Here is a 24,532-nt window from a genome sequence, read left to right on the forward strand (position 1 = left end):
AGAGCAAATAAAGACATGTAAATTGGCATGAGGAAAACAAATACGGGATGAAGGCGGATAAAAGTTTGACAAAAACCGAAAATATTATCAAACCCCGATTTTCCTCTGCTATCGAGTTCACTAATCTAGTTTTGACACATGCACTTTAGCCAACTGGTTTTTCTGCCTGAACATCACATTATTTATTCTGCTCACTGAAATAATTCAAATCGTAATTTTTTAATCTAAAAGTTTAGATACTTTTGTTCTTAGCACAAAAGATAAGTGAAATGCTTAAAAAGAGAAAAATTTTAAAAACATGGCTTGACCATACAGCATAATTAACTGCAAAATGTTGGTGCTGGAGAAAGATGCTTGGTAAAGTGGAGGGCCAGCGAAAGAGAAGAAGACCATCAACGGGATGGACTGACACAGTGGCTACAACAATGGGCTCAAGCATAACAACGATTGTGAGGATGGTGCAGGAACTGGCAGTGTTTCGTTTTGCTGTACATAGGGTCTCTATGAGTTGGAACCGACCTGATGGCGCCTAACAACAACAGAGAGTATAGCTCAGTACCTCCCAGCAATTTGGCAACCACTGGAGTAAGAATGAGAAGAAACATCAATGGATGCTAAAGCTAGTGGATGAAAGCAGGCTGAGGACTGGGCTATTTATCTTGTCTCAAAGTACCCTCCCACAAAATGCTTATCACATTGGAAACAGAGTAACTTGACAGTGGAGAAACCTGGAAGACATTATCTTCATCAACTGTATACCCCCTGCTAGAATGCAAAGAGAAGTACACGGTATCACTTCTATATTATCTCTGCCAAAAAATAACACCTGACCTGATGTGATACATTTGTCAAAGTCCATAGGACTGTACAACACAAAGAGTGAACCCTAATATAAACTATGGACTTCAGTTAGTGAGACTGTATTGACACTGGTTCATCAGCTGTAACAAATGCACCACGTGAATGCAAGGTGTTTAATACCAGGAAAAACTGTGTGCAGAGGGGAGACGGGCACATAGGAACTCTTTCTGCACAATTTTTCTATAACCCCAAAACTGCTTTTAAAAATAAAAAAAAAAAGGGCAACTGAAAAAAAAAGCACGGCCTGAATCTAATCAGGAGGAAACATCAGACAAACCTAAACAGAGGAACATTCAAAACTGGACTGTCCAATACAGTAGCCACAAGCACAAAGTGCCTGCTGAGCACTCGAAATATGCCTAATCTCAATTAAAATATGCTGTAAGTGCAGAGGAAACCCTGATGGCACAGTGGTTAAGAGCTATGGCTGCTAACCAAAACGTCGACAGTTCGAATCCACCTGCCACTGCTTGGAAACTCTTTGGGGGCAGTTCTACTCTGTCCTGATAGGGTTGCTATGAGTCAGAACAGACTCAATGGCAACAGGCTTGTTTTTTGGGTTTTTTTTGTTTTGTTTTGTAAGTGTAAAATATACACTAGATTTCAAAGAGGTAATACAAAAAATATATAAAATGTCTCATTGGTAACTTTTTATATTGATTATTATTGTCATTGTTAGTTGTCATCAAGTCTGCTCCAACTCATGGTGACCTTGTGTCTTATACAGAATGAATTGTTGCCCGGTCCTGGGTCATCTTCACAACCATTGGTATGTGTGAGTCCATTGTTGAGACTATTTTATGTTGATTACATACTGAAATGATAATATCTTAGACATATTATATTATAGTATTAAAATTAATTTCACCTGCTACTTTTTACTGTTTTGAACGTGGCTACCAGAAAATTTTAAATGACACGTGTAGCTTACATTATATTCCTATCAGACAGCACTGTTCTACAAAATAATTATCCTGTAATCCTTAAAAAATCAAGGTCATAAAGATTAAGGAAAGACTGAAGAATTACTCCCGATTTAAGGAGTCTAAAGAGACATAACAATGAAATGCAACATGTGGATCCTTTGCTAAAAATCAGTAGTGGGACAACTGCCAAAAAAAAAAAAAAAAAAAAAAGCCCTTGCTGTCCAGTTGATTCTGACTCATAACGACCCTATTAGGACAGAGCAGAACTGCTCCATAGGGTTTCCAAGGAGCGGCCAGTGGATTCGAACTGCCGACCTTTTGGTTAGCAGCACTGTGCCACCAGAGCTCCACTGGGACAGGGAAACTTAAATGGAGTCTGTGGAATAGACAGCAGTGATGGATCTATGTTACCTTCCTGATATTAGTAGTTACACTATGGCTATTTAGAAGGATGTCCTGACTAGAAGGAAATACACCCTAAAGAATTTAGAGGTAATGGAACTTCAAGTTGGTAACCTACTCGCAAATGATTTAAGCAAAAAAAGAAAAGTCCTTTGTACTATTCTTGCAACTTTTCTGTGAGAATGGAATTATTTCAAAATAAAAAATAAATTTAGAAAGCTCCTCTAGGATATTGTGGCCATGAACTCCATCAGTGAACTTGGCCCTGGGTAGGAAGGCAGCATGTGGCAATGATGAGGGCACGCAGCCAGAAAGCCCTGGATGCCAGCCCTGCTCTGCCACCAGCTGGGCAGCACAGCCAACTTCTAGGAGCCTCTGCTTCCTTATTTGTAAAATGATGGGACTGGACCTGATGATGCCCTTAAAAAGTTCTCGGTCACCAACTTGTTCAACCAAAAAAACAAGGCATGCCTTTTCAGCCCCAGAACATTTTAACAAAGCAAATAACTCTGAGGGTATCATTGCCCTGTAGATGTGTAGGCTGTGGTGACTTTCTGCTTCTGCTCAGTAAATTCACAAGTCTTAGTTACCTCCTGCTGGGGCTGTAACACAAACACCACAAGCGGGTGGCTTTAACACACAGAAATTTATTTTCTCAGGGTTTAAAAAAAAAAAAAAAAAACTTGCTGCTGTTGAGTTGATTCTGACTCAGAGCCACCCTACAGGACAGTGTAGAACTGTCCCATGGGTTTCCAAGGCTGGAATCTTTACATGTCACATCTTTCCCCTGAGGAGCAGCTGGTGGGTTCAAACCACCGACCTTTTGGTTAGCAGCTAAGCCCTTAACCACTGTACCACCAGGACTCCTTATTTTTTCAGCTAGGAGGACAGAAGTCTGAATTCAAGGTGCGGCTCCAGGGGAAGGCTTCCTTCTCAGTGGGCTCTGGGGAAAGGTCCTTGTCTCTTACCAGCTTCTATTCCTCAGCAATCTCGTGTAGCTTGGTATCTATCTTCCCCCATTTTTGCTTGCTTGCTTGTTTGCTTGGTCAATCTGCTCTTTTATATCTCAAAAGAGACTGACTGACAATATACCTTACACTAATGCTGCCTCATTAACAAAGAAAACCCATCCCCAAATGGGATTATAACCACACATACTTTTGGGGGACACAATTCAATCCATAACACTACATGATAAATGAAACAGAGGCTCCAGCCAAAAGTCTGGTCCAGGTTTGCAGACACCCTCAAATCCCACGCTAGGCAACAGCATACACCTCACTACAGTATTCAACGCCACTCTACCACAAAATCACAGGGCTTGAGCACCCACCCATTCCACAAGCGGCCTGAGGCCACTTGGGAAGGACTCAGAGTCCTGGCTCCCAGATGTTTGTTTTTGAGAAACTGAACTAAAGAAACTTTCCATAACTACTTACCAACTCTTCTGAGTCAGACTTCTAGGATGGTGCTTCAAACATATGCTTGTTTGTTATATTTTTGTTTGCCATCCACATAACTTTTTTCGTTAAGTGTCTGTTCAAACCTTCTGCCCGTTTTTTAATTGGGTTGTATGTTTTCTTATTGCTGAGTTTTGAGAGTCCTCTGTATGTATATTCTGAATACAAGTCCTTTATCGGATAAATGATTTGCAAATATTTTCTCTCAGTCTTTGGCTTGCATTTTCATTCTCTTAACAATATATTGTAAAGAATAGGAGCTTTTTATTTTGAAGTCCAATTTACTAATTTGTCCTCTTATGCATCATACTTTTGGTGTTGTTTCCAAGAAATCTTTGCCTAACTCAAGGTCACAAAGTCTTATAGCTTTAGGTTTTAGATTTAGGTCTGCGATCCATCTGGAGTTAATTTTTGGATCAAGATTCCTATTTCTGAATACAGATAGCCAATTAACCTACCACCATTTGTTGAAAAGATTATCTTTGTCCACTGAATTGCCTTTGCATTTCTGTCAAAAAATCAGGTGTCCATCTATGTGCAAGTCTATTTCTGGACTCTCTATTCTGTTCCATTGATCTATATGCCTATCTTTACGCTGATATTACACTGTCCTGATTACTGTAGCTATACGTCTTGAAATCAGGTAGTATTAGTCCTACAAGTTTGATCGTCTTATTTTTATAAGTTTTTGTTCCTTTAGGTCCATTGCATTTTTAAAATCAGCTTGTCAATTTCTACAAAAACACCTGCAGTGTTCTGATTTCAGATTAAGTTGAATCTATAACTCAATTTGAGGAAAACCAACATCTTAATAATATTGAGTTTTCTGGCCTATGAACAAGGTATGTCTTTCCATTTATTAAGATTGTTGATTTCTCTCAGCTATGTTGGTGAAAAATACTGAATATACTAAGGAGTGTCTGAAGAACGAACAAGTCTATCTTAGAAGTATAGCCAGAGTGCTCCTTGGATGAGAGGACGGCAAGACTTAGTCTCACGTACTTTAAGGCATGTTATCAGGAGGTAACAGTCCCTGGAGAAGGACATCCTACTTGATAAAGCAGAGGGTCAGTGAAAAAGAGGAAGAACCTCAAAGACATGTATTGACACAGTGGCTACAACAATGAGCTCAAACATAGCAGCAATTGTGAGGATGGTGCATGACTGGGCAGTATTTTGTTTTGTTGTACATAGGGTCACTGTGAGTCAGAACCAACTGGATGGCACCTAACAACATGTTTTATAGTTTTCGTCATATAGGACTTACACATCTTTTGTCAGATTTATTCCCAGGTATTTTGTATTTTTGATGCTATGATAAAGATGCTGCTTCTTGATTTTGATTTCTGATTATTTGTTGCTCGTATCTGTCTTGGAAGAAGTACAGCCAGGATGCTCCTTAGAAGTGTGGAGGTGAGACTTCGTCTCATGTATTTTGGACATGTTATCAATTGAGGATGGTGAGACTCTGTCTTCCGTGCTCTGGACATGTTATCAGGAGGGACCAGTCCCTGGAGAAGGACATCATGCTTGTTAAAGTAAAGGGTCAGTGAAAAAGAGGAAATCCCTTAATGAGATGGACTGACACAGTGGCTGCAACAATGGGCTCAAACACAGCAAGGATGGTGAGGATGGCACAGGACTGGGCACAGTGTTTCGTTCTGTCGCGCACAGGGTTGCTATGAGTCAGAACTGACTCAATGGCACCTAACAAAAACAACATATAGGAATGTAATTGATGTTTGGAAGTTGATCTTGTATCCTGTGACCTTGCTCAACTCACTCGTTCTAGTAGCTCTTCTGTAGATTCCATCAGATTTTCTACATAGACAATCGTGTCATCTGCGGATAGGTAGTTTTACTTCTTCCTTTCCAATATGGATGCCTCTTCTCTCTCCTTCCTTGCTTCTTTCTTCCTTCTTTCTTTTCTGCCTGACTATACTGGCTAGAACATCTACTGCAATGTTGAATTAAAAAAAAAAAAAAACCCGTTGCTGTCAAGTTGATTCCAACTAATAGCAACCCTATAGGCCAGAGTAGAACTGCTCCAAGGAGTTTCCAAGGAGCATCTGGTAGATTTGAACTGCCGACCTTTTGATTAGCAGACATAGCTCATAACCACTATGCCACCAGGGTTTCCTCAACGTTGAACAGAACTAGTGAAAATACACATTCTAGTCTTGCTTCTAATCTTTGGGGGAAACTATCCAGTCCTTCATCATTAAGTATGACATTAGCTGTAGGTTTTATGTAGATGCCTATTATGGACTGAATTGTGTCCCCCCAAAATATCTGTCAACTTGGCTAGTCCAGGATTCCCAGTATTGCATGATTGTCCACCATTTTGTCATGTGATGTGATTTTCCTATGTGCTGTAAATCCTACCTCTGTGACGTTAATGAGGCAGCTATGTTAATGAGACAGGACTCAATCTACAAGATTAGATTTTGTCTTAAACCAAGTTCTTCAAGATATAAAAGACAGAAGCAGATGGAGAGACATGGGGACCTCATACCACGAAGAAACAAGAGCCAGGAGAATATCCTTTGGACCTGGGGTCCCTGTGCTGAGAAGCTCCTCAACTGGGGAAGATTGATGACAATGACCTTCCCCAGAGCCGACAGAGAAAGAAAGCCTTCCCCTGGAGCTGGCACCCTGAATTTGGACTTCTAGACTGAGAGAATAAATTTTTCTTTGCTAAAGCCTTTCACTTATAGTATTTCTGTTACAGCAGCACTAAATGACTAAGACAATGCCCCTTCTTAGCTTATGGAAGTTCCCACATGTTTCTAATTTGCTGAGGGTTTTTACCATTGTTGCCTGTCTCTCCAAAATCACTGCCCTTCCGTGATCTGCGGAAATCCTCAAATCCAGATCTTACTCCTTACGCATTGTCATGGATTGAATCGTGTCCCCCCAAAATATCTGTCAACTTGACTAGGCCGTGATTCCCAATATTGTGCAATTGTCTACCATTTTGTCATCTGATGTGATTTTCCTATGTGTTGCAAATCCTATCTCTATGATGTTAATGAGATGGGATTATCAGCAGTTATGTTAATGAGGCATGACTTAATATACAACATTAGATTGTGTCTTGAGCCAATCTCTTTTGAGATATAAAAGAGAGAAGTAAACAGAGAGACAAGGGGACCTCATACAACCCAGAAATAAGAGCCAGGAGAATACCATGTCCTTTGGGCCTGGGGTCCTGAGCTAAGAAGCTCCTCGACCAGGGAAGATTGACAAGGACCTCCGCCCAGAGCCAGCAGAGAGAGAAAGCTTTCTACTGAGCTGGCATCCTAAATTGAGGATGCCTACTAATCTGTGAGAGAATAAACTTCTGTTTGTTGAAGTCATCCACTTGTGACACTTTTGTTATAGCAACACTAGATGACTAAAACAGGCAACCTATGCCTACCTTCCAACCAGGGTGCTTATATGGAAATCAACTGATTCACTGTGTATATGCCACGTGAGGCCCAAGGCGAAGTAGGATTTTTAGCTCTGTATCATTTGTCACTAGAATAGAGGCCTGGCCCACATGAGTGTCTCAGGAAAGTTTCTTGGGTGAATGACGTATGTTTGTACTCAAGTCCTGGCTCAAAATCTAAGGTGCTCTAAGAACACAGGTTCCCGATGCCCTTCAGAAAGCTAGACCCAAGCCTTTGCACCAGGATTTCAGAACAAAACTGCAACTCCTCACTAGCCAGCAGAATTGTGGAGCTTGTTTCTCCCTAACGACAGTAAAGGCACCCTGGTGGCACAGTGGTTAAGAGCTACGGCTGCTAACCAAAAGATTGGCAGTTTGAATCCACCAGCCGCTCCTTGGAAACCCTACAGGGCAGCATTCTACTCTGTCCTATAGGGTCACTGTGAGTCAGAATCAACTTGATGGCAGTGGATTTGGTTTGGTTTTTGGAATGACAGTTAGAGGAACCCTGGTGGTACAGTGCTTAAGCGCTGAGCTGCTAACTAAAAGGTCAGCAGTTCAAACCCACCCGTGGCTCCATGGGAGAAAGATGTGGCAGTCTGTTTCCATAAAGATTACAGCCTTGGGAACCCTATGGGGCAGTTTTACTCTGTCCTATTTTTTATAGGGTCGCTATGAGTTGGAATTGACTGGACGGCAGTGGGTTTGGTTTTGGTTTGAATGACGGTTAAGAAGAGAGCCCAAACAAAAGCCCAGAAGAGGAAGTGCTTTGAAAAACTGGAGAAACGCCCTGGGCAACTGCCATTAGAATAAGGTGAATAGCTTGTTTCATAATTCTCTTAGAAGTTAAATATTTTTCCAGTTGGTAAAAGGGGACTTTCCTGAGCATCTCTTCCAAGGGTAAAATATAATAATGGGTCTTCTAATTTATTTTAGAGTATTTCTTTCCGTCATCCTTTGTTTTAAAACCTCTCTAATAACAATAATGCTGGGGAACAAGGTGTTTTGTTTTTGTTTTTTTAATGAAAGGCGGAAGAAAACAAACTACACTTATACCACATATACCCCGGCCATAACCATATCTTGGGGCACAGAAATGGCACAAAAAGTATAAAGAATAAATCAATTCCTAGACATGTTCTACAGGACTTTCCTAAATTAGATCATATCAACTTTAAAGGTCAAATAAAGGCAAAAATACTTTCATTCTTAGTCTAAGGCATCATCTGGCTCTTTGCAGTGAGCTCTGAAACTTCCCCATCAACATCAAAATTCATGCTCAGGACTTACATGAGAAGCTAAAAGGGAAGGACTATAAAAGGAAGAAAGAAAGAACTGTAACGCAGATAAAGGCTTAAGGCAAGCATTCTTCTACCTACCTCAGGAGGATATTAAAGAGTAGGCCTGAAGTCCTGTTGTGTGTTTCAAAGAGCCAGAGAAACTAACTTGACACATAAAATATTCACTTTCCATAAAGGAGTCTCACAAAAGATCTCTGTCCACCACAGTTCAGGCAATTATAGCAGATACATTTTCACCAGAGGGACAATTCTAAAACACTAATTATGTCACTTTTCTAATTTAAATCTCTCAAGAGAGCTGCACTGTCCATGGGATTAAGTAAAAAGACCATTACTGTGGTGTGCAGGGTTCTTCATGATGTGTAAACCTACACTCCAAGAGAACTTATTCTTGTCTTATCTTACGTTCTTACGTATCTTATATTCTTGTCTAGGGTTTAGAAGGTATGTTACAGAATTAAACACAGTTAAACAGGTTTCCTTACTACAGGACGCCTCCAAGTCTTTAATTTGCTAATGTGTATCATGAAGCTCCCAAATTCCTCATGGCAACTTCTTCAATGGACCAGTGCTCTGAAGGATACTGTAGGGGGCCCTATTCTCCAGTCCCTTCACATCAGCCCCTTCTCCAACATTCTTCCTTCTTTTGCACATCTTGACAGAATGTTTCTGGACTCACTGTCTCCTCCTTCTTAACCCCATTCACCCCTCAGCTCTCTGCCATCTGGCGTGTGCCTCTATCATGCTGCAGAAGTTGCAGGTCTCTAAATGTGGCACTTTTTCTTCTCCCCCTTTCCCTGGGTACTTTACACCCCTCTCCAAAAATGTCCCTTGTCACCCCTCTTAGTTCAGCTCACCTCTATTGTTTTTTCCATCTGTCTTTTGAAAATTAAAAATAGAGAGAAAAAAAAAAACACAATGAAAAACAAACACCTGTATTCCCAATAATCAGAAGTGACAACCATTAGAATATGCTAATAATGGTACTGTGCCTCAAGTGCTTTCCTTTTTAATAAAAGGACAAAACATGATTGAGATGAAATGCTTTGATTTCTACCGACAACCCATTCCCACTCCTCTCCCCAAAGGCAGGCACCTGCATGAATGTGTCGCGTGCCCTTCCAGTCCACTTTTACACATTCACACACATCTGTACACGTTCAGCAACAATGAAGATCATTTTGTACATCACAAAACATTAACAAAACGGCATCATACAATAAGTATAACTTAGCAACTTTCTCTTTCACTCAACACTATGCTTTTGAGATCCATCCATATTGATTCTGCTCATCCGTCAACACTGACCCTATTGCTTCTCTTGACAGCTCCAGTTATCGACAGCTCAGTATGCACCTGGCCCTGTCTCTAAGTACTTCACATGGATTATCCTATTTACTCCTCCCACGACCCTGCAAAGATACTCCAAATGCCCATAGCTGGCATGGGGCAGGGACAGCACTCTCTCCGGTTTTGGCCTCGTCCAAGGATAGGCCCTTGACCACTGTGCTAAGCTGCCCTCTAACAACAGCCAACCAGGCACTGTCCCTGAGCCAGATGTTAGGTATATACGTCTCCTAATCCTCTGAATTACCCTACGTGTCAAGTAAGTTTCTTAGCCCCATTTTAGAGATGAAGAAACTGAGGCTGAAGCAGGTACTGGAGCCTTGGTATGAGCCACAACTATACAGCCTCAGAGTCCAAGTTCTTATTCACTGGGCTAAATGACAGGTTTACTTTAAAAATAAAAAAGTGGGAGATGAGATTAGGAAGATGAGCAGATATAAAATTGTGAAAAGACTTGAACGTCAGGAATAAGTGACCTGTTAGATGATATTATACCAGTGTTGCTAGTCTCTGATCAACAGAATCCCAGGGTAACGATACGTACAGTCATGAACCTTATAGCAGTGCTTCTGCAGGCGTTTAACGGCCTGTTCCTCTAACACTCCGTGCGTCATCAGCAACTGGAGGAACCGCCGATGGACGTCCGTCATGACGCCCATTCTTCTTGTACCGCACTGCATAGATGAAGGAACTAAGAAAAAAGTAAAAGAAATCGAGTCATCACCAGGTGCACCAGAAGCAATGCTCTAGGTTTTGTACTAATTTGCTGTTGTTGGGTGCCGTTGAGTCGGTTCCCACTCATAGTGACCCTATGTAACAACAGAATGAAACACTGCCCAGTCCTGCGCCATCCTCACAATCGTTGCTATGTCTGAGTCTATTGCTGCAGCCACTGTGTCAATCCATCTTGTGCTAATTTACATTAACGAACATAAATTTGTTATGGTTTTAAAAATTAAGTTCCTCATGCTAACTAGTACAAAAGTGAAAAGAACATGAGTCGGGGTGAGGCAGGCTGGTATCGGGCAGTGGTGGGGAGCGTGGATTCTGCTGCCAGAACGCCTGGGTTCACAACCTGGCTCCATCGTTTATGAGGTGTGTGAAACTGGGCAGCAGCTTAAACCTCCATGTGCTTCAGTTTTTCCATCTGTAAAACAGAAATAATGGTAGAAATGTCCTCCATAGGATTACTACGAGGTTTAAATGAGTTAATACATGTAAAAACCTGGTAAGATTGTAAGCACTAAACAAGTGTTACCTATTTTTACTATTAGACAGTTCTGGATCTGAAACTTGGCTCAGCCACTTAGCAGATCTATGGCCTTAGATAAATTTAGCTGGGGCCTGTTTTCTTGTCACTTAGAGAACTGCTAGTAAACACTTAATAGATGTTAATTTCCTTCCCCATGCCTCTAATAAAAACGACTGTCATGGCAGGACTGCAAAGTATTTTTAAAATCCCCGGTTCTGTAATAAAATGGAATCTTTCCACAAACTACAAAGATCAGAGCTGATAAAAGCATTAGACAAGCCCTGATCAAAAGAGAGGCTGCACAGTGAGGGGGCTGAGAGCGTGGGTATGGAAGTGGACAGGTGGCACTGAGACCAGTGCTTACCAGACCTGCTTGATCTTAGGCATCACTTAACTTGCTTATTAAAAACCCAGAATCACAGGCCACTCTGCTGAAGGTTCTGACTGCCGTGGAGCCTGGAATCCTGAGGTTTTACTGTTCCCTTCAGGGAACACCATGATCTGACAGGAAATTTGCTGTTAACTTACACAAACAGTGCAGAAACATTTTGAGCTAACATACTCAGCCTCAGTCTTCTCATCTCCAAAATGATGATAGTAATAACTATCTCAAAGGCATAAGATGAAGCATAAATGAGATATCACTATCAAAGGCTTAGTTTCACAGCCCGATAAACATCCTCAAGAATATCTCACCAGCACCTCACCCTCAACAAATCCTAAACTGGACTCATCCTCTCCTCCCACCATCCTCAACCTTTTTTTCTCCCCTGAGTCCTTCTCTTTGTGAATAATCTGGTTTGGATGGTGCAGTCCATGCAGTCCTACCAACCACAAACCTGCATCAACCTCTAATCCTCCTCTCCCTCGACCTGAAATCCAGCCAGTCATCGAGTTCTGCCAAGTTCATTTCTGATCACTAGGCTAAGGGACGTTCATCCAGCCATCCCACATTCTGGACTGAACATCCCTTATTTGCCAACAGGTGTTTTGAACACAGGGATAGAATGTGGCAAGCTAAGGAAGCTGGACTTTTATCCTGGAAACTTTGGAGATGAAAGCTCTCCAAACAAAGGATCTTTAAGCAGGAAGGTGATACAGCCAGGCTGTGTTTTAGAAAGGTACCTCCTTTTTGGCACTGTGGAGATGAACGAGAGAAACAAAGAAACGGGAGGCACAGTCCAGTACGCAGCCTATTAAAGCAATCCAGCAAAAGGGGATGAGGGTATAAATGAGGCTCAGTGGTAAGGACAAATGAAAACAATCGTGGCCACCAAGGCTTGAGCACTGAGTGCCACTCTTTTGAGCTTTTGACCCTTATTTTATGTAATTCTTACAAACAACGATGAAAAGTAGATATTATTATATCTATTTTAAAGTGTTTGAACCAGATACGGATGAGGTTTAGAAGATAACAGAAAAATGCAAATAGTGACTCTATTAGGAGGTGAGGCAGCAATTTTTAAAGTGTCTTTTATTATATTTTAGGTCCTAAGGTGAAAAGTATAACTTCTCTTTTGCAGAGTTAGTCTTCATCCTGACGACTGAAGCACATTGAGATTCAGCACTAACCACTGACTCTGAATGAAACTGCGGTTCTTAGAAATCAAGCGCTGCTGGGCACGTCCGCACAATCAGAATGAAACAGAGAGCTCTGTACTGGCAAAGGGTTATCATCTACTACAGTGATTCTTCATCTTTTGGGGACCACAGGCCCTCTTTTGTAATCTACTGAAAGCTAAAACAAAATGTACAATCACACAGAGACACAACTGTCTGTGTGCAATGTCAGGGGTGACCTGCAGACTTCTGTGAAGTCATCCACGGAAGGCTAGACCCCAAATTAAGAACTCCTGTTCAAGAAAGACTCTTAAATCTTTTCCCTAAGTGCCTACCCCAGGTTAGGCAAGAAAATGCAGATACTTCTAATGCTATCCAATGCTTAGTACAGAAAAATCTAGAACAATGAAATTATCCTCTGCCTTTTTTTTTTTCGCTAGAAGTGTAACATATAGGATCTGGAATTTATCAGCAGCATTTGTTTGCAGGGGAGTGTATGAAAATAAGAGTAAATAGGGAGCAGATTTGAAAAGAAAAAAAAAAAAGAACCAGAAATGAAAAACATAAGCAATAACAGCTTAAAATTTCATTGAATGAAAATTAAAAGCTGATTGGACACAGCTTAATAGCAAATTAGTAGACCAAAAGACAGAAAAAATTAGCCAGAATATAGCCCAGAAACTATGAGAGGTTAAGAGACGTGGAGGACAAGACATAAAAAAAAAAAAAAAAAAAGTCTTATTAAAATTCTAGAAGAAGGTAGAGAGAATGGCTGAGAACTTATGAAAACAAACGAGAAAAACATCAATTCCCAGATTCAAAAGATCCATCAAATCCCAAACAGGGTAAATTAAATAATTATCCACCTGGCACATCATAATAAAATTGCAGAATATGCAAGGTTAGAAACAACCAGAGAGAAAAGTCAGATTACTTTCAAAAAAGCAACAATTAGACTGAGTGCTGACTTCACGACAAAAATGAAAGCCAGTTTGAGTACAATAGTATCTTCAGTATGTTGGGAGGACGTGTCTCTCAACTGAAAATGCTATATATTCAAGGAAGACTGAGAGTGAAATAAGCTGTTTCCAAACAAAGGAAAACTGAGAGAATAAGTGACTAGCAGACCCCCTCCCTAAAGGAAATTCCAAAGCATTTATTTTAGACAGCAAGAAAGTTAAATCCCAGCATATTTTAATGACCAACTGTATAACACAGTAAAAAAAAAAAAGTGTCTTGTGGGTATAAAAAAAATAAACACACAACAATAATAGCACTTAAGTCAGGAGTCAGGTGACATCTGGAATATGTGTTCTAAGGTCCTTGTGATGGCTGAGAGAGCAATCAGGATATTAATAAATCTTACACTTTTAAGGATACATTGTACAATTTCTAGAGTAACCACTAAAAAAGAGAAATAGAAATTTCTGAATTAGTAAAGGATAATATTTAATGAGAAAAAATTACTGAACCCTAAAGAACAGAACAAAGGGTGGGAGGCGGGGAACCAAACAGAGTATAGGCAAGACAGATATAAAAAAAAAAGTAGAAATAAATCCAATTAGATTGGTAATAATAATAAATAAAAATGGACTAACTGTGCCAGTTTAAAGACAAGGACTGTTAGACTGGATAAAGAACTTATCAAACTGAACAGTGAATAAAATCTAGCTAAATGATTATAAGAAAGCTAATCTAAAATGTAAGAACACCAAATGATTAAAAGTAAACAGGTACAAAAAGATACATTCTGCAAACAACTAACCAAAAGAGACCTGGTATGGCTATATTAATACAAAGCAAAAAGGGTTAACAGAGATAAAGACACTACAAAATGATAAAAGGTTCAGTTTCCAAGATTTGACCATTTAAAATGTTCAACCAAAAAAAACCAGAGTAGAACTCCCCTACATTGTTTCCAAGGAGCACCTGGTGGACTCCAACTGCTGGCCTTTTGGTTAGCAGCAGTAAGGAGCTCTTAACCACTACACCACCAGAGGTTCTTTAAAATGCTCAGGCACCTAATAAAAGAGCTTCAAAATATTTCAGGCAACAACTGCCATAACTACAAAGATGTTGTTGTTGTTGTTAGGTGCCGTCGAGTCGGTTCCGACTCATACCGACCCACAAAACAGAACGAAAACCTGCCTGGTCCTGCGCCATCCTTACAATCGCTGTTATGCTTGAACTCACTGTTGCAGCCACTGTGTCAATCCACCTCGTTGAGGGTCTTCCTCTTTTCCACTGACCCTGTACTCTGCCAAGCATGATGTCCTTCTCCAGGGACTGATCCCTCCTGACAACATGTCCAAAGTATGTAAGACGCAGGCTCCCCATCCTTGTCTCTAAGGAGCATTCTGGCTGTACTTCTAAGACACGTTTGTTTGTTCTTTTGGCAGTCCATGGTATATTCAATATTCTTCGCCAACACCACAATTCAAAGGCGTCAACTCTTCTTCTGTCTTCCTTATTCATTGTCCAGCTTTCACATGTATATGATGCGATTGAAAATATCATGGCTTGGGTCAGGCGCACCTTAGTCTTCAGGGTGACATCTTTGCTCTTCAACACTTTGAAGAGGTCCTTTGCAGCAGATTTACCTAATGCAATGCATCTTTTGATTTCTTGACTGCTGCTTCCACGGCTGTTGATTGTGGATCCAAGTAAAATGAAATCTTTGACAACTTCAATCTTTTCTCTGTTTATCACGATGTTGCTCATTCGTCCAATTGTGAGGATTTTTGTTTTCATTATGTTGAGGTGCAGTCCATACTGAAGGCTGCGGTCTTTGATCTTCATTAGTAAGTGCTTCAAGTCCTCTTCACTTTCAGCAAGCAAGGTTGTGTCATCTGCATAACGCAGGTTGTTAATGACTCTTCCTCCAATCCTGATGCCCCGTTCTTCTTCATATAGTCCAGCTTCTCGGATTATTTGCTCAGCATACAGATTGAATAGGTATGGTGAAAGAATACAAACCTGAGGCACACCTTTCCTGACTTTAAACCACTCAGTATGCCCTCGTTCTGTCTGAACAACCACCTCTTGATCTATGTAGAGCTTCCTCATGAGCACAATTAAGTGTTCTGGAATTCCCATTCTTCGCAATGTTATCCATAATTTGTTATGATCCACACAGTTGAATGCCTTTGCATAGCCAATAAAACACAGGTAAACATCCTTCTGGTATTCTCTGCTTTCAGCCAGGATCCATCTGACATCAGCAATGATATCCCTGGTTCCACGTCCTCTTCTGAAACCAGACTGAATTTCTGGCAGTTCCCTGCTACAAAGATAACCATACAAATCTACAATCATGTGGAGATTTTAACATATCACTCGCAATAACTGATAAAACAAACAAAAAAAAAAATTAGTAAAATTTGAGATTTGTAAAATACAAAAATCCGTAAAGTCAAGAGAAGATTTGTAAAACACAAGCAAAAAGCTTAATTTAATGGACTTGTGCAAAACACTGCACCCCAGGGTGGAGAGAAGCAGTGTGCTGTCTCATTAGGGGGAGAGCAACCAGGGGTATATAGCAAGGTGTATATAAATTTTTGTATTTGAGAGACTGGCTTGATTTGTAAACTTTCACTTAAAGAACAATAAAAATTAAAATAAATAAAACACTGCCCCCAATACCTACAGAATACAGAATCTTCAAGCACACCTAGAACATTTATGAAAATTGCCACAATCTGGGCCAGAAGGCAAGTCTTACATATTTTAAAGGACCAGTCTAATACAGCCATGTTTTCTGACTACAATGGGATAAGGTCAAAAATTAGTAACAAAAAGGTAACTAGAAAAACCCCACTTGTTTGGAATTTAAGAAACAGATTTCTAAATAATTCATGATCAAACAGGAATTCTTAACAGAAATTATAAAATATTTCCAACTGAACAATAACAAAAATTCTACATATAAATACTGGTGGGAGGCAACCAAAGCAGGGGAGGAAAACTGCATAGCCTTAAATGCCTGTATTTAAAAAAGAGAGGGTATGAAAATTCAAGAGCTAGGCATCAATTTTTTTTTATTATTAATTTTTTTGTGCTTTAAGTGAAAGTTTACAAACCAGGTCAGTCTCTCATACAGAAATTTACATACACCTTGCCATACACTCCTAATTGCTCTCCCGCCAATAAGACAGCACAGTTCTTCCCTCCACTCTCTCTACTCATGTCCATTCGGGTAGCTTCTGGCCCCCTCTGCCCTCTCATCCCCTCTCCAGACAGGAGATGCCAACATAGTCTCATGTGTCTATTTGATCCAAGAGGCTCATTCTTCACCAGTATCATTTTCCATCCCCTATTCCAGTTTTTTTTTATTCCAGTCCAATCCCTGTCTCAAGAGTTGGCTTTGGGAATGGTTCCTGTCCTGGGCTAACAGAAGGTCTAGGGACCATGCCCTCCAGGGTCCCTCCAGTCCCAGTCTGACCATTAAGTCTGGCCTTTTTATGAGAATTTGGGGTCTGCATCCCACTGCTCTCCTGCTCTGTCAGGGTTTCTCTGTTGAGTTTCCTATGAGGGCAGTCATCAGTTGCGGCCGGGCACCACCTAGTTCTTTTGGTCTCAGGCTGATATAGTCTCTGGTTTATGTGGTCCTTTCTGTCTCTAAGGCTCATAATTACCTTGTCTTTGGTGTTCTTCATTCTTCCTCGGTCCAGGTGGGTTGAGACCAATTGATGCATCTTACATGGCCGCTTGCTAGTGTTTAAGACCCCAGACACCACTCTCCAACGTGGGATGCAGAATGTTTTCTTTTATTATGCCAATTGACTTAGATGTCCCCTGAAACCATGGACCTCAAACCCCCACCCCTGCTACACCGGCCTTTGAAGAGTTCAGTTTATTCAGGAAAATTCTTTGCTTTTGGTTTAGTCCAGTTGTGTTGACCTCTCCTGTATTGTGTACTGTCTTTCCCTTCACCTAAAATAAAACTTATCTACAATCTAATTAGTAAAGACTCCTCTTCCCTCCCTCCCTCCCTCCTCCCTCCCTCCCTCCTCCCTCCCATAACCATCAAAGAATATTTTCTTCTCTGTTTAAACTGTTTCTCCAGTTCTTATAATAATGGTCTTATACAATATTTGTCCTTTTGCATCTAATTTCACTCAGCATAATGTCTTCCAGATTTCTCCATGTTATGAAATGTTTCATGGATTCATCATTGTTCTTTATCAATGCATAGTATTCCATTGTGTGAATATACCGTAATTTATATATTCATTCATCCGTTGATGGGCACCTTGGTTGCTTCCAACTTTTTGCTATTGTAAACAGTGCTGCAATGAACATGGGTGTGCATATATCTGTTCGTGTAAAGGCTCTTATTTTTCTAGGATACATTCCAAGGAGTGGGATTCCTGGATCGTATGGTAGTTCTATTTCTAGTTTTTTAAGGAAGAGCCAAATCGATTTTCAAAGTGGCTGTACCATTTTATATTCCCACCAGCAGTGTATAAGTGTTCCAGTCTCTCCACAACACCTCCAACGTTTATGACTATGTGCTTTTTGGATTAATGCCAGCCTTGTTGAAGTAAGGCGGAATCTCATTGTAGTTTTGATCTGCATTTCTGTAATGGCTAACGACCGTGAGCCTTTCCTCATGTATGTGTTAGTGGCCTGAATGTCTTCTTTAGTGAAGTCAGGCATCCATTCTTAAGAAGTTATTAAAAAAAAAAAAAGAAAAGAAAAGCAAATTAAGCCCAAAGAAAGTTAAGGGACTGAAACAGTAAAGAGCAGAAGTTAATGAAACAGAAAATAAACATACACCTGAGGAGATCAACAAAACCTAAACTGTTCTTTGAAAACAATAACAATGATAAACCTCTTCTGAAAAGATTTTCACAGAGAGAAAAATTTACAAACAAAATTTATAAAGAAACAGGGAGACTAACTGTAGATGGTGCAAACATTTTTAAAACAATATTCTGAACTTTATAACAATTAGTCTGAAAGTGTAAATATGTATAAATTCATAGAAAACAAGCAACCTAACCAAAACTGACTAAAGAATTGTTCATAAACTTAACCAGTTCTATAACCACTGAAGAAATTTGGTGGGAAATCTGCCTTCCCACAAAGAAAACTTCGGGTCCAGATGATTTTATCAGGAAGTCCCACCAAACATTCTAGAAACAAATACTTTCAAATGTTACACAAACTATTCCAGGGGCCAGAAAAAAGCAAACCCTTCCCAACTCATCTGATAAAGCTGGAATAACTTGGGCACTAAAAGCTGACAAACATTTTAAGAGAAAGGAAAACTACAGGGTATCTTTCATGAATGGAGTCCTGGTGGCACCGTGGTTAGCTCAGCTGCTAACAGAAAGGTTGGCAGTTCGAACCAACTAGCCACTCCAGGGAAGAAAGATGTGGAAGTCTGCTTCAGTAAAGACTACAGCCTTTCTGCAATTCTACTCTGCCCCACAGTGTTGCTATGAGTTGGAATCGACTTGATGGCAATGGATTATTTTCCATGAATACAGTTGTAAAAAAAAAACCCAAACCCATTGCTGTCAGATGATTCCGACTCATAGTGACCCTTAATAGTCCTAAGCCAAATGAGAACAAACCAAACCCAGCAATATAAAAATAATGACATACCATGACCAAGTTGGATTTATCCCAACGATGCCAGGATTGGTTTAACATTCAAAAATTGATTCATGTGAAAAATCTACGAGACCAAGCAGTTAACAACCACTTTTAAACAAATATGAGAGTGTAAGGAGGTGGGGAAACTACATTAATAGCAACAGAACAACCAGAATAGAAACCATGAGAATGTTCACCCCCTGCGAAGAATGTAACCAACGTCACTGAGCACTTTGTGTAAAAATTGTTGAATGGGAACATAAACTGCTGTGTAAACATTCACTGAAAACACAGTATTTTTTTTAATTCATCAATGTGAGTCACCATATTAACAAATAGTATGATGCAGAAATACATTTAACAAAATTCACCGTTTATTCATGCAAACATTTATCCTTTGTAAAGTTGGAATAGAAGGAATTTCCATTATCTACTAACTGATGTTTACAAAAGGCCTACAGTGAACATAATACTTAATGGTGAAACGTTAAAAGTAATCACTTTAAAATCCTAATTGATCCAAGAGTCAATGCATTTCCAATCAAAATTCCAACAGGCTTTTTATGTGTCTGGACTTGATTGGAATGCAAAAGTTGGAAACCAAGGAGAAGGACTGGTAGTTGGAAACTATAGCCTTGGTGATAGAAACAATGCCTGTGATCACATGATAGAATTTTGCAAGACCAATGACTTCTTCATTGCAAATACCTTTTTTCACCAACATAAACGGTGACTATACACATGGACCTCACCAGATGGAATACACAGGAATCAAATCAACTATGTCTGTGGAAAGAGACAATGGAAAAGTTCAATATCATCAGTCAGAACAAGGCCAGTGGCTGACTGTGGAACAGATCATCAATTGCTCATATGCAAGTTCAAACCGAAACTGAAGAAAATTACAACAAGTCCAGGAGAGCCAAAGAATGACCTTGAGTATATCCCATCTGAATTTAGAGACCATCTCAAGAATAGATTTGGCACGCAGGACACTAATAACCGAAGACCAGACAAGTTGTGGAATGATATCAAGGACATTATACATGAAAAAAAGCAAGAGGTCATTGAAAACACAGGAAAGAAAGAACAGACCAAGATGGATATCAGAAGAGACTCTGAAACTTGCTCTAGAACGTCAAGCAGCTAAAGCAAAAGGAAGAAATGACGAAGTAAAAGAACTGAACAGAAGATTTCAAAGGGTGGCTCAAGAAGACAAAGTATTACAATGACATGTGCAAAGAGCTGGAGACAGAAAACCAAAAGGGAAGAACACACTCAGTATTTCTCAAGCAGAAAGAACTGAAGAAAAAACTCAAACCCCAAGTTGCAATGGTGAAGAATTCTATGGAAAAAATATTAAATGATGCAGAAAGCATCAAAATAAGATGGAAGGAATACACAGAGTCATTACAACAAAAAGAATTAGTTGACTTTCAACCGTTTCAAGAGGTAGCATATGATCAGGAACCGATGGTACTGAAGAAAGATGTCCAATCTGCTCTGAAGGCACTGGCGAAAAACAAGGCTCCAGGAATTGATGGAATATCAAGTGAGATGTTTCAACAAACAGATGCAGCACTGTAAGTGCTCACTCGTCTATGCCAAGAAATTTGGAAGACAGTTACCTGGCCAACCAATTGGAAGAGATCCCTATTTATGGCTATTCCCAAGAAAGATGACCCAACCAAATGTGGAAATTATCCAACAATATCATTAATATCACACACAAGCAAAATTTTGCTGAAGATCATTCAAAAGTGGCTGCAGCAGTACATCCACAGGAACTGCCAGAAACTCAGGCCGGATTCAGAAGAGGATGTGGAACCAGGGATATCATTGCTGATGTCAGATGGATCCTGGCTGAAAGCAGAGAATGCCAGAAGGATGTTTACCTGTGTTTTATTGATTATGCAAAGGCATTCGACTGTGTGAATCATAACAAATTATGGGTAACACTGCAAAGAACGGGAATTCCAGAACACTTAATTGTGCTCATGAGGAGCCTGTACATAGATCAAGAGGCGGTTGTTCGGACAGAACGAGGGCATACTGAGTGGTTTAAAGTCAGGAAAGGTGTGCCTCAGGGTTGTATTCTTTCAACATACCTACTCCAACCGTATACCAAGCAAATAATCCGAGAAGCTGGACTAGATGAAGAAGAACGGGGCATCGGGATTGGAGAAAGATTCATCAACAACCTGCGTTATGCAGATGACACAACCTTGCTTGCTGAAAGTGAAGAGGACTTGAAGCACTTACTGATGAAGATCAAAGACCACAGCCTTCGGTACGGATTACAACTCAACATAAAGAAAACAAAAATCCTCACAACTGGAGCAATAAGCAACTTTACGGTAAATGGAGAAAAGATTGAAATTGTCAAGAATTTCATTTTACTTGGATCCATAATCGACACCCACAGAAGCAGTAGTCAAGAAATCAAGACGCACTGCATTGAGCAAATCTGCTGCAAAAGACCTCTTCAAAGTGTTGAAAAGCAAAGATGTCACCTTGAAGATTAAGGTGCACCTGACCCAAGCCATGGTGTCTTCAATTGCATCATATACATGCGAAAGCTGGACAATGAATAAGGAAGACCGAGGAGCAATTGACGCCTTTGAATTGTGGTGTTGGCGAAGAATACATAATACACGATGGACTGCCAAAAAGAACGAACAAATCTGTCTTGGAAGAATTACAACCAGAATGCTTCTTAGAAGGAAGGATGGCGAGACTACATCTTACATATTTTGGACATGGTGTCAGGAGGGACTAGTCCCTGGAGAAGGACATCATGCTTGGTAAAATAGAAGGTCAGCAGAAACGAGGAAGGCCATCAACGAGATGGACTGACACAGTGGCTGCAACAACGGGCTCAAGCATAACAACAATTGTGAGGATGGTGCAGGACCAGACAGTGTTTTATTCTGTGGTACACAGGGTCACAATGAGTCAGAACCAGCTCGATGGCACCTAACAACAACATGCGATTTGACAAGATGGAAATGTAAAGGCAAAGAGAGCCAAGAAACTCCTGGAGAGAAAAGGCAGGAGGACTTGTCCTACTAGATGTTAGATTTATTTCAAGAGTAATAAATAAAGTGTGGTGATGGTAAACAGGGATAGACAAATAAGACCAATGGAGCAGAATAGAGAACTCAGAAACAGAAAAATATAAACATATCCATACTTGATGTTAAAGAAATGGAACTCCAAATGAAAGCAAACTTCTCAACAAAAGGTGCTGGGATAACTAATTATCCATATGTAGGGGAAAAAAATGAAATTAGACCCCTGCTTCACACTATTCAAAATATCAGTTCTTGGAGGATTAAGGTCCTAAAATTAAGAAAGGTATAAAGTTTTTGGATTACAATAAAGGAGAATATCTTTATGACCAACCTAAGCGTTGTTTGTTGTTAGGTGCCTTTGAGTCAGTTCCAACTTATAGCTACCCCATGTACAACAAAACAAAACACTGCCTGGTTCCTCACCATCCTGGCAATTGTTGCTATGTTTGAGCCCGTTATTGGAGCCACTGTGTCAATCCATCTCGTTGAGGGTCTTCCTCTTTTTCACTGACTCCCTACTTAACCAAGCATGATATCCTTCTCCAGGGACTGGTACCTCCTGATAACATGTCCAAAGTATGTGTGACGAAGACTCTTCATCCTCACTTCTAAGGAGCATTCTGGATATACTTCTTCTAAGACAGATTTGTTCATTCTTCTGGCAGTATATTCAATATTCTTCGCCAAATACCACAATTCAAATGCATCGATTCTTCTTCGGTCTTCCTTATTCATTGTCCAGCTTTTGCATGCATATGAGGCAAGTGAAAATACCATGGCTTGGGTCAAGTACACCTTAGTCTTGAAGGTGACATCTTTGCAGTTTAACACTATATAGAGGTCTTTTGCAGCAGATTTGCCCAATGTGACACGTCATCTGATTTCTCTACTGTTGCTTCCATGGGCGTTGATTGTGGATCCAAGTAAAACGAAATCTTTGACAACTTCAATTATTTACTCCATTTATCATGATGTTGCTTATTGGTCTAGTTGTGAGGGTTTTTTACCCAAGGGTAGGGTGAATTTCTTTGAAAGATACAGAAGAAGCACAAACTGTAAAGGAATAGACTGATAAATTCAACTTCATTAAAATTAAGAACCTCTGTTCACCAAAAAACATCAGATCATTTTAAAATAGAAATGTTTGTAGAATAAGCACATCTGAGTCACAAACATTTGTGGTATGTGCTCGACAAGAGAGCTAATGCTTCATGAATAGTCTCATTTAATCCTTACAAGGACCTTATGTGAAAAGGATGAGGAAACTGAGGCTGAGAGGGACACAAAGTGACACAAGGAGTTAGTGACAGTGGGGATACAAAACCACAGTTCCTGTTCTCAAGGCAATCCCAGTCCAGGCAAGCAAGAAAAACGAGTGGGACAATAAAATTATGATCCACGTCCCTCATCTGCAATTCCTAAATTTCAAAAGATCTGAAAGCCAAAATTAAAAAAAAAAAAGGTTTTAAATCTGAGCTGACTTTCGTTGAGGCTATTTATGATTGTTATTTACCCCGGTAGTGTAAATATGCACATATTTTAATATGGAAATATTAATGTATTTGATTTCAGGACGCTGCCCCAGACCCCGCTGAGGGTATGGCATAACACAATATACTCACCATATTCAACAACACAACAATATTACCTTTCTAAAATCCGAGAAATCCTGTATTCTGAACACGTCTTACCTCGGGGATTTAAAATAAGGGACTGTGGACTTGTACTAAGTAAGGAGTACTGTACACAAAATTGAGGGGTGCACAGAGGACCGCGAGATTACCCGAGAGGGTGGTCAGCGAAGGATGTAATCGCGGTTAAAAGTTTGTAATTTTGTTTTTTTCACTTAATATTACGATTAACAATATTTTCTTCACCGGATATGACGATGCAAAAATTTGTAGGTGTATGTGTGTGTGCTAATGAGGCTAGACCCCCGTCTACTTGCCTCTGCTCCCCCTCTCGGGACCTCAGTTTCCCCATCAGTAAATAAGAAGCCCCAAGCCCTCCTCCAGAGCGCCACACTCCATCACCGCACATGGTCGACGCAGAGCCTGACCCCCACTTCCTGTCTCGCCGAACCCCACCTCACATATCCCCTCGCCTTTCCAGACATCCCTCTTCCTTTCGCGCCAGCCTCCAGTCCCCCTTCCCGGATTACCAAATACGACACTCGAGCCCAGCGTAGACTGTGAAGGCGGAGATGGCCGACAGGTCGACTCGGGACCTCCTTCAAGGCGGGGCGAACGCGAACGCTGCGCTCCCATTGGTCTCCGCCAGCCGATTCTTCCCTCCTTTTGGGTGACGCACTTC

The 24,532-nt window shown here is 40.4% G+C and overlaps 1 protein-coding gene across 2 annotated transcripts in view; it reads right to left on the reverse strand.

The window, feature by feature from the left end:
- NSMCE1 (NSE1 homolog, SMC5-SMC6 complex component) overlaps nt 1-24,455 on the reverse strand; it is a 43,521-nt gene extending 19,066 nt beyond the window's left edge. The window contains exons 1-2 of one of the 2 annotated variants that reach the window (XM_049904648.1): nt 24,381-24,455; nt 10,275-10,421 (exon numbers count right to left, since the gene is read on the reverse strand). In XM_049904648.1, coding sequence (XP_049760605.1) covers nt 10,275-10,410 — 136 coding nt within the window. In that variant the 5' untranslated portion in view covers nt 10,411-10,421; nt 24,381-24,455. The other variant, XM_049904649.1, reaches the window with a different exon arrangement.
- Nucleotides 24,456-24,532: the final 77 nt, after the last annotated feature.

The sequence above is a fragment of the Elephas maximus genome, chromosome 12 (assembly GCF_024166365.1).
Source record: "Elephas maximus indicus isolate mEleMax1 chromosome 12, mEleMax1 primary haplotype, whole genome shotgun sequence".
NCBI classification, from domain to species: Eukaryota; Metazoa; Chordata; class Mammalia; order Proboscidea; family Elephantidae; genus Elephas; species Elephas maximus.